At 48.1% G+C, this 10,959-nt stretch overlaps 1 protein-coding gene across 2 annotated transcripts in view; it reads left to right on the top strand.

Moving 5' to 3' along the window:
• Positions 1 to 10,959, top strand: part of LOC118234049 (partitioning defective 3 homolog) — a 258,754-nt gene that overhangs the window by 223,106 nt on the left and 24,689 nt on the right. The window contains exon 23 of one of the 2 annotated variants that reach the window (XM_035430351.1): positions 8,529 to 8,590. The exons of the other annotated variant lie outside the window; for it this stretch is intronic. Within the exon in view, the coding sequence (XP_035286242.1) occupies positions 8,529 to 8,583 (55 nt within the window). The 3' untranslated portion in view covers positions 8,584 to 8,590. The remainder of the gene's footprint in view (positions 1 to 8,528; positions 8,591 to 10,959) is intronic. 2 annotated transcript variants of the gene reach the window in all.

Here is a 10,959-nt window from a genome sequence, read left to right as displayed (position 1 = left end):
TGGTGTGTGTGTGTGTGTGTGTATGTGTGTGTGTGTGCGCACACGCATACACACACCCGCAGGAACACACACACGCACACACACTTACAGACGCACACATTGAATGAAATGTTTTGAATAAGGAGCCTGGAATGTTCTGGAATGCACCTTTTGAATGGTGATTCTGCTGGGAGGTCTTTTATGATGTTGTGGGAGAGTTTATTGCCTCTTCTGTTGCAGAATGTGTGAAGATGTGATGTAAAGAAGTACTATCTGGTCAGGCCACAGGGCTCAAAGGTCAGGCCGTATGCTATGGAGGAGCCTGAGTGCTCTTGATGGATGGGGAGAAAAACAGCTTTAGCCTGGGGCATTGTGACATCAACATTAGCGATTGTGACATCAGACTTGGTGGTAGTGACATTGAGGGGGTATTTTAACATGTGCTGAGCATCTCGGCTTTCCCATGACATCACTGGTGCTGAAGCCTGTTTTTATTTCTCTGTTGGCCAACAGCCTATGATGTGAAGTCCACTGCCACCACGCTAAGTTTCAGTAAGACACTGTGGCTTCAGTAAGACACTGGGGTTTCAGTAAGACACTGTGGTTTCAGTAAGACACTGGGGTTTCAGTAAGACACTGGGGTTTCAGTAAGACACTGTGGTTTCAGTAAGACACTGTGGTTTCAGTAAGACACTGTGGTTTCAGTAAGACACTGGGGTTTCAGTAAGACACTGGGGTTTCAGTAAGACACTGGGGTTTCAGTAAGACACTGTGGTTTCAGTAAGACACTGGGGTTTCAGTAAGACACAGGTTTCAGTAAGACACTGGGGTTTCAGTAAGACACTGGGGTTTCAGTAAGACACTGGGGTTTCAGTAAGACACTGTGGTTTCAGTAAGACACTGTGGTTTCAGTAAGACACTGTGGTTTCAGTAAGACACGGGTTTCAGTAAGACACTGGGGTTTCAGTAAGACACGGGTTTCAGTAAGACACTGGGGTTTCAGTAAGACACTGGGGTTTCAGTAAGACACGGGTTTCAGTAAGACACTGGGGTTTCAGTAAGACACTGGGGTTTCAGTAAGACACTGTGGTTTCAGTAAGACACTGTGGTTTCAGTAAGACACGGGTTTCAGTAAGACACTGGGGTTTCAGTAAGACACGGGTTTCAGTAAGACACTGGGGTTTCAGTAAGACACTGGGGTTTCAGTAAGACACGGGTTTCAGTAAGACACTGGGGTTTCAGTAAGACACTGTGGTTTCAGGACCGCAGTGACATGTGGCTCACATCTGCTGTTTTGCAGTGGACTCTCTTTCTCTCTCCTTCTGTCCTGCTATTCTCACTTTCTATTTATCTCTCATTCTCCTTCTTTCTCTTGTTTTCTCCCTCTCTCCCAGGCTTATTACACACTCTCTCTTTCTCTCTCTCCCTCCCATGCTGTGAAGAAAAATCTGCACTGTTACCAGCGTTTCAGGGTGAATTCAGCCTGCTGCAGTGTCTCTGTGCGCTGAGGGGGCCCTGATCTCAGGTGCAGTGTGGTCTGATAAGCCAGATGTGCAGGTGTCTGGTGGGTCTCAGGGTGGGGGGGCGGGGGGGTTCTGTGAAGGGCCCCTGACTCAGTCAGCCGCTGCACCCGCCCGCCATACCGCCATACCGCTGCTCGCATCATCAGGTGGGCGTGTCCCAGCCGCTGCACCCGCCCGCCATACCGCTGCTCGCATCATCAGGTGGGCGTGTCCCAGCCGACGCCGCGCTCCGCCCCGGGGCTGTGTGCTCACAGCCGTGCCTTCGTTTGGGAGCTTTGAGCGCTGAGCTCTGCCTCCCTTCTCAGTTATTACAGTTTCATTTTTCTATTAACAGCCACGTTTCATGTGATTGATGTGAGCTCCATTTTAAAACGCACGTTCAGCCTGATGAACTGTGGATGAAACGTGTGGCTTACAGGACTTTTCACTTTGCAGTTTGAGCACTGCTGCTCCTCAGTTCCTGCCTCAGTTTTGGGCTGTGATAGTCCCTGTGCTCGGTGCATGGGGACCCTCAGTCCTGTCAGCTCTCTTCTGCTCAAACCCGAGTCTGGGGAAGCCTGCGCTGCCAAAACGCTGGCCGGTTTGAGCCGTTCCTGTCTCTTGCGTAACTTTCCCAGCCGGTGTGTGGGCCTCACCACCGAGCCGCTCCACACTGCCAGACGCTCAGGCCGCTTGTTTTGGGAAACTGTTTCTGAGAAAATCAGCACGGTCCTGCCCCCGACTCTGGTCCTGCTGAGAGGGGAGAGCAGAGAGCGAGGGAGGGTGTGGAGGACACAGCCTGGCCTCTGCAGCTCTGGGGTGTCTGCGCACAGCCTGCACATGCAGTCTGCACATAGTCTGCGCAGGCAGGTGAGTGTGCACACAGTCTGCACAGGCAGGTGGGTCTGCACACAGTCTGCGCATGCATTCTGGTTCATAGGAGTATTAAATTACTGCCACTCTAACATGCTCTCTTATCTATGTGTCTCATGGAGGAGGAGAGAGAGAAGTCTTGGTGTGTGTTTGTTCTGTAGAGATAGATGGAGAGAAAGGGATGAAGAGAGAGAGAGAAGTTTATTATATTTGCATCCCCGCTGAAGTGCATTCATTAAAGTGATGCACCCTGGGAAACGGGCGGGGAGGTGCGGCCGCTGTCACGCTCTCTCTGCGTGATGTCGCTGGAACATCGTTTATCTTCACTGTGAGGATGGGAGGACACCACGCGCTGATGTTAATGGAGCTGCTTTGTAATATTTCCATGTAGACAGAACTAATGGACACAGCCCAGACCCTGAGAATCTCAATGAGCAATGCACACAGTGCTGCACATATTCACTTATTTTAACAAGCGTTTTCTCCAAGCCAGCATGGAGTTTTCAGAATTAGGGTTATATATGTGGGTCTTAGATCTTAAACTCAGGAGGAGGGAGGGAGGGAGGGAGGGAGAGAGGGAGAAAGAAAAAGGCTGGAGGGAAAGCACAGAAAGTTGGAGGAAGAGAGTGAGGGCCATGGAGAGATAGAGGGAAAGGGAGAGATAGAGGGAGAAGTGGTTGTGGAGAGAGATGGAGAGTGCTGATAAGCTATTTCCTGGTTCTGTGCTTGTGCAGGGCCAGTGGCCTCTCATCCATCTGGTTCAGCCATGCGTGTGTGTGTGCGTGCGTGTGTGTGTTCGTGTGTGCGTGTGTGCGTGCGTGTGCGTGTGCGTGCGCGTGCATGTGTTCGTGTGTGCGTGCGTGTGCGTGCGTGCCTGTGCGTGCGTGCCTGTGTGCGCGTGCCTGTGTGTGCGTGTGTGTGCACGTGTGTGTGTGTGTGTGTGTGTGCGTGTGTTCGTGTGCGTGTGTGTGTGTGTGCGTGCGTGTGTGCGTGCGTGTGTGTGTGTGTTCGTGTGAGTGTGTGTGCGTATGTGTGCGTGTGTGTGTGTGTGTGTTCGTGTGCGTGTGTTCGTGTGCGTGTGTTCGTGTGCGTGTGTGTGTGTGTGCGTGCGTGTGTGGGTGGGTGATCTAGCACGGCTTTCTGTCTCTCTGAGGGCTGGAGAATGCACGTAGCACAGATACCATTCAACTTATTTATGTTTACTTTGAGAAAACTGTACTTACTGTAGACAAAATTCTGAGATTTTCAAACGGCAGGTTTCATCAGAAGCTCTGCCACTTAAGAGCTATCGCAGAACAAAGGGAGCTGAAACAGGGCAGCCACTCTTCTCCTCGGTCTGATAGTGACCGCTCTTTTACCGCATGGCTTTCTTCTCTTTGAAAGGAAAGTCGTTTTTCCCCTCGGCTTTGGCTGCCATTTTGGCTCCAGCAGGCTGGAGACCAACAGAGGAAGAAGGCAGAAGACTGTCCTTTTTGGGGTGGATCATTCCGGGGCCGATCGATCGCTGGTCTCTCCAGCCAGTGGATGGGCCCGTCCCCCTGGGGACTGTTTGCACAAATAATGACTAATCAATATGCACTCGCCGCGGCGAATGCATTTCAGCGGCTGATTTATACCGCCGAACGGCTCGGGTCCCGTCCCCCGTCTCCCATCTCCCGTCCGGTCCCCTGTTCCGTCTCCCGCCCCCTGTGCCCCGCCCCCTGTCCCGTCCCCCGCCCCCCGTCCCCCGGCCCGGGTCTCATCCCTTCCCCCGTCCCCCACCCCCCGTCCCCCGTCCCCCGACGGCGCTCTCCGTCCTGGGGGCCCGGAGAGTATCGATAGTGATCAGACCTCAGATCCAGGGCTTATTGTGCTTTCAGAATATTTTAAGGATGGGGGGGGGGGGGGGTCAACATATTATTGTTTTATTTATCATTGTTTTATGGAAAACAAGTGGAAAGGCCACACTACATTTACAAGGATATAAAAGTTTATTGATATAAAATGAGTATGAAGATCAGATTCTTCACACAATATGAGCACATTTACAAGTGATTACCTCTTGTAGATATTGCAGAATGAAACTTTGCTGTGAAATATATTTTGCATTATTTCTTCCAAATAAACAAAAAAATCAACATTCACAACAAATTGAAGTTAATTGTTTTTTTGTAAGTCATACCACTTATCACTGAATAAATGTCACTACGTGAAGTCTGATTCCCTAGTGTCTGCGTTGGGTAGCATGTCCTGTGTGTGCACAACTGCCAGCGTTGGGTAGCATGTCCTGTGTGTGCACTAGTGCCAGCGTTGGGTAGCATGTCCTGTGTGTGCACTAGTGTCTGCGTTGGGTAGCATGTCCTGTGTGTGCACTAGTGCCAGCGTTGGGTAGCATGTCCTGTGTGTGCACTAGTGCCAGCGTTGGGTAGCTTGTCCTGTGTGTGCACTAGTGCCAGCGTTGGGTAGCATGTCCTATGTGTGCACTAGTGCCAGCGTTGGGTAGCATGTCCTGTGTGTGCACTAGTGCCAGTGTTGGGTAGCATGTCCTATGTGTGCACTAGTGCCAGCGTTGGGTAGCATGTCCTGGGTGTGCACTAGTGCCAACGTTGGGTAGCATGTCCTATGTGTGCACTAGTGCCAGTGTTGGGTAGCATGTCCTGGGTGTGCACTAGTGCCAACGTTGGGTAGCATGTCCTGTGTGTGCACTAGTGCCAGCGTTGGGTAGCATGTCCTGTGTGTGCACTAGTGCCAGCGTTGGGTAGCATGTTACATTACATTACATTCATTTGGCAGACGCTTTTATCCAAAGCGACGTACAAAAAAGTGCATTTTCATGATCGTAGACAACTGCTGAACACAGGTTCAGTAAGGTACAATTACTTATTTTGTACAGCTATTTCTAGCCGAATGTCCTGTGTGTGCACTAGTGCCAGTGTTGGGTAGCATGTCCTGTGTGTGCACTAGTGCCAGCGTTGGGTAGCATGTCCTGTGTGTGCACTACTGCCAGCGTTGGGTAGCATGTGCTGTGTGTGCACTAGTGCCAGCGTTGGGTAGCATGTCCTGTGTGTTCACTAGTGTCTGCGTTGGGTAGCATGTCCTGTGTGTGCACTAGTGTCAGCGTTGGGTAGCATTCAGAACCTGGAGCACTTCTCCACTACGGCTGACATACAGCAGTGCAGTTTGAAGTTGCCAGTCAAAGTTATAAATGCGCCCGTGATCAAGATCGTGTTCCTGTAATGAAAGTCTTGCCTTCCAGCTGAATGTCACTGATAGCCCTTTGGAGAGCCGAGAGCCATTTGGAGGCTTTTAAAAATAATACTGTCACTGTGAAGTGGTGTGTCTGCGCCCTGTCTGCCTGGGAGGAGGGAGACGAGCTTAAAACTTCATACACATGCTGAAACGAGACAATGCCTTTCAGAGTGTGACTGCTCAGTGAATGTAAAAGCCATCTTCTCTAATGGTGGCTTTTTAGGAGGCTGTGAACTGGAATCTCACTACGGAGTACGTCTGAGTCTTTCTGCAAAATGCATGCTTTACTAATTCTGCTGCTGTGCCCCCATAATAAACAGTCTAAAGAATAAAACACAGATATGTTAATGTTGTTCAACCTTAAAACCTGATTTAATAGCACGGTTGGGGGGGGGCACATTTCACTGTTTCCGTGTCAGTTTGTCAGGGTAGCGTTAGAGTTTTATTCTTCTGAATGCGGTCTTCTAAAGAAGGAACCATTAGAGGAGTTTTTGATTCGCACAGACAGTCCTGACAGTCTTAAACGCATTTCACATTCAGACACACACTGTTGTTCGCCCCCATTGTCAGGATTTTTATGTCAGAAGATTTTTGCTGATTAATATTGCAGTCTGCTCAGTCCGGTGGTAAAGCTTGTGGAATGTTTGGGGTATGTAACGGTGCTTTGGGGTATGTAACGTGCACTGGGGTATGTAACGTGCACTGGGGTATGTAACGTACACTGGGGTATGTAACGGGGCTTTGGGGTATGTAACGGCGCACTGGGGTATGTGACGGTGCACTGGGGTATGTAACGTGCACTGGGGTATGTAACGTGCACTGGGGTATGTAATGTGCTCTGGGGTATGTAACGGTACACTGGGGTATGTAATGTGCTCTGGGGTATGTAACGGTGCACTGGGGTATGTAACGGTGCTTTGGGGTATGTAACGGTGCACTGGGGTATGTAACAGTGCATTGGGGTATGTAACGTACACTGGGGTATGTAACGGTGCTTTGGGGTATGTAACGGTGCACTGGGGTATGTAACAGTGCACTGGGGTATGTAACGTGCACTGGGGTATGTAACGTGCACTGGGGTATGTAACGGTGCACTGGGGTATGTAACGGTGCACTGGGGTATGTAACGTGCACTGGGGTATGTTACGGTGCATTGGGGTATGTAACGGCACACTGGGGTATGTAGCGTGCACTGGGGCAGGTAATGGCGCACTGGGCCAGGTGATGGCGCACTGGGCCAGATTTAGGGGTGGGGGGGGTGACCTCAGACTTCCCTTCATGCAGGTGTTCTCAGGAAGATGTGAAAACAGCAGGCACCATCAGTACTGGAGAATTCTGGACTAATATGAAATACTGTGCTTCTGCTAGGGGAACGGTCTTCTATATGTGTAGGGTAAGGGGGGGTCAGGCAGAGATGGGGGCCATTGAGATCGTCTTTGATGTAAGTCTTCCTGCTGCGCTGAAAAAAAATCCAATTTCATCCCCTCCCCTCAGTCTCCTGACACGAGTGCCATGAGGAAGCAGATATGAGCCGTGTCCTGCTGGGGTGAGCTCTGGAAAAGGTCATGATTTCATTTCACAGTCCTGTCATGGCTGCTGCTGCGTTAGCTTTCAATAGCAGGCCCGACAGAACGTGTGTTTGGACAGAGAGAGGAGAGGCTACGCAGGCCAGGCCTCCAAATGAACTGTCTGAAGTGTGGAGGATACTGCAATATGTCTGAAAATAATAGAGCAGGAACAGCGAAGATTTGTTTTCATTCAATTAAAAAAAGCGAGCGTTCTTTCCCCGGGCCGGTGTGTATGCAGTCTGTGTTTGGTTTTCATGATTGAGGCTCTCACAAATATGTTATTATTTATTTCAGAATAGTTTCAAAAGTAATAAAGGAGGGAAGCCGTGGCGATGGCGAGGCGGGGATGGATTTCCTCGTTCACTTTGTTTTTCCTCCCGCAAAAACCCCCCACCCCCCCCCCCCCCCCTCGAGAGCTTCTTCCTGACCGAATTAGGGATGGAGTTTTCAGAAAGCAGGAAATGGGGTTTTAATAAAGTGGGGGATATTGCCTGTTGTTGCGGATATTTCTCACGTTATTAAAATGGTCATAGCAGACCCTGAAAGCTTCCGATACACCTCCCCCCATCTCTCACACTCTCTCTCCCTCTCTCTCTCCCCCTCTCTCTCTGTCTCTCTCTCACTCTGTCTCTCTCTCCCTCCCTCTCTCTGTCTCTCTCTCCCTATCTCTGTTTCTCTCTCCCTCCCTATCTCTGTCTCACTCTCTCCCTCCCTCTTTCTCTGTCTCTCTCTCTCTCTCACTCACTCTCTCTCTCCCCTTCTCTGTCTCTCTTTCACTCTCTCCCTCTCTCCCCCACTCTCTCCCACTCTCTCTCCCTCTCTCAGTCACTCTCTCAATCTCTCTCTCTGCCTCTCTCTCTCGTTTTCTCCCTCTCTTTTTTCTCTCTCTCCCTCCTGCTGTGTTTGCTGTACATTGTGTTGCTAAGACTCTGTTTCCTGTATTTTTAACCTCTGTGTCAACATTGTGACAGTCATGTGCAAAAACAGCAAACTCGGCGGAAGGAAGTTTTTGTTTTGCAAAAGACCGAACAACCAAACACTTTCCTCTGGGGAATATCTCAGCACCCAAAGTGTCTTAGCTGGTGGCGACCCTCTGGTTGTGCACTAATTAAGTAATCACATGTGAAACAGTGACATTCTCATGGTATTTGTATATGCCTCAATTTGTGCTTGGGATGCCAGTGTGCCACCATTCCTCCACTTTGTTTTTTGCATTGTAGTAAATCTTCATGTCATTATAAATAATCAGGAGGAAAGTATGGATAAGCAATGATGTCATTAGTAATAGAATGTATAGTTAGTTAGTAATAACATGTTTATTGAATGTAATAACATGTTTATTGAATGTAATAACCCCTTTAATGGTTTCCTCCCTAAGCCCTTGTGGCTATGCATGCGGGCCGGACAGGATGGCACAGAGAGCTCTGCGCTAGAGAGCGTGTGAGTAGTGTGTGAGTAGTGTGTGAGTAGCGTGTGAGTAGCGTGTGAGTAGCGTGTGAGTAGCGTGTGAGTAGTGCGTGCGAGTAGCGTGCGAGTAGCGTGCGAGTAGCGCGTGAGTAGCGTGTGAGTAGTGCGTGAGTAGCATGTGAGTAGCATGTGAGTAGCGTGTAAGATCACTGTAGCTGTGGAGCTGTAGTGTTTCATTCTTCACTCTCTTTCCTGTAGACCTTTCAACAGTTTTCTCTGCTGTAGACTGAAGTGTTCCTCTCTTTGCATGGATTTGCCTAATTTCCTTTCCTCTTTTTTTACCTCCTTCCTTCTTTTTTTTGCTCTTAACTGGTTGTTTTTACGCTGTGCCCTGTTGATTTGATTTCTCCTGCTTTAGTCCAGAATGTCACTGAGCAGAAAAGAACAGGTGACTGCAGCGGCTCATTCGCCGGTGCTCAAAGCGGGGCCCCTGTTAAATAATACCCCTAATGCCGTAATGAAACGGCCCCATCTTGCACCATGTTCATCTGACTCAGATTATAAGCATTAGAGAAACGCTCAGCTTATTGTTGGTAAACCAGATATCCATATAGCTTCCTAATTCATGCAAGCATTTTGGAAATGTGTTAAAATTTTCATTTGTAACTGTTGCTAATAATGTACTCTTGATTAAGAAGTGTTACTGGAGTATAATATTTGCATTATTCCTTCATAAATGATGAGAACAACTAGGATGTGTCCTCAGACATTTGGTCCTTAACAGTATCTTTGCTTGATGTACTTGTACTCGAGAAGTTGAAGTAGCCATGCGCTAAATCTTTATATTGATCATTGTTGCTACATCAGGTAGCCTTCAAAGCTGGAGTGATGAGGTGCGCGAGATTATAGTATTTCATATTTTTATTTTTGTTGAAACCTTCGATGATATACACTGCATACGGTATTATATTATTATTGTTTTGAGTGTCTCATGCATTACGGTGGTCAGGTTATTTTTCAGAATGTTGTTTTGAGTTGTTGTCAGGGATCACGTTTAAATGTATTTGATTTATGCAGATTTATGTTACCGTGACGCTCTAATTCATGCAGTGACGGAGCGCCATGGCTAATTATTAGAAAAAACACTGAACCCTGTATAATTATAGCCTAATAATGGCATATAATAAAAATTACTAATTTGCCTGACTAGGTTAGTCAAGAAATTTTGACTTATCAAAACTGCAAACCGCCAAACTGGCCTGTTCATGAGAAATCCAATATTCAGGTCTAGATTAACTTTCATTAAATTATTATGTGCGCAAAGTCAATGATAGCTTATCTAAATTAATAAAAGTAACCATTGTTATCTAGGCTCTTGTGTCTTCTTATTATTAAGATACTGTGTGCCCTTCAGTGATGTGGGAACTGGGAGAGTAATGCATTTCCCATACAAGCAAAAAATTGGCTTCATCAATTAATAATGGACAGCTGATTATGGGTTCTGGTGGTGTTTTCACATTTCATAAGTTGCAGAAAAGCAAGAAATTGTCAGTTCTATTTATATACCCCTGTGTGTATGTGTATATGTGTGTATATATATATATATATATATATATATATATATATGCAGAGATATGCCTATGAATGATATGCAGTATGTTTATATGTGTTCACTGTGTTTGTTTGGGGGTGTTTCCAGTCTGTATCAGAGGAGACATTGTGATGTCAGCGTTTGGTGGTGTTCCCAGTCTGTAGTGGAGGAGACATTGTGATGTCAGCGTTTGGGGGTGTTCCCAGTCTGTAGCGGAGGAGACATTGTGATGTCAGCGTTTGGGGGTGTTCCCAGTCTGTAGCGGAGGAGACATTGTGATGTCAGTGTTTGGGGGTGTTCCCAGTCTGTAGCGGAGGAGACATTGTGATGTCAGTGTTTGGGGGTGTTCCCAGTCTGTATCAGAGGAGACATTGTGATGTCAGCGTTTGGTGGTGTTCCCAGTCTGTAGTGGAGGAGACATTGTGATGTCAGCGTTTGGGGGTGTTCCCAGTCTGTAGCGGAGGAGACATTGTGATGTCAGTGTTTGGGGGTGTTCCCAGTCTGTAGCAGAGGAGACATTGTGATGTCAGCGTTTGGGGGTGTTCCCAGTCTGTAGCGGAGGAGACATTGTGATGTCAGCGTTTGGGGGTGTTCCCAGTCTGTATCAGAGGAGACATTGTGATGTCAGCGTTTGGGGGTGTTCCCAGTCTGTAGCAGAGGAGACATTGTGATGTCAGCGTTTGGGGGTGTTCCCAGTCTGTATCAGAGGAGACATTGTGATGTCAGCGTTTGGGGGTGTTCCCAGTTTGTATCAGAGGAGACATTGTGATGTCAGCGTTTGGGGGTGTTCCCAGTTTGTAGCAGAGGAGAC

Source organism: Anguilla anguilla, chromosome 8 (genome assembly GCF_013347855.1).
Source record: "Anguilla anguilla isolate fAngAng1 chromosome 8, fAngAng1.pri, whole genome shotgun sequence".
NCBI lineage: Eukaryota > Metazoa > Chordata > Actinopteri > Anguilliformes > Anguillidae > Anguilla > Anguilla anguilla.
Note: the sequence above shows the minus strand (reverse complement) of the source record. Positions and strands in the feature narration are given on the sequence as shown.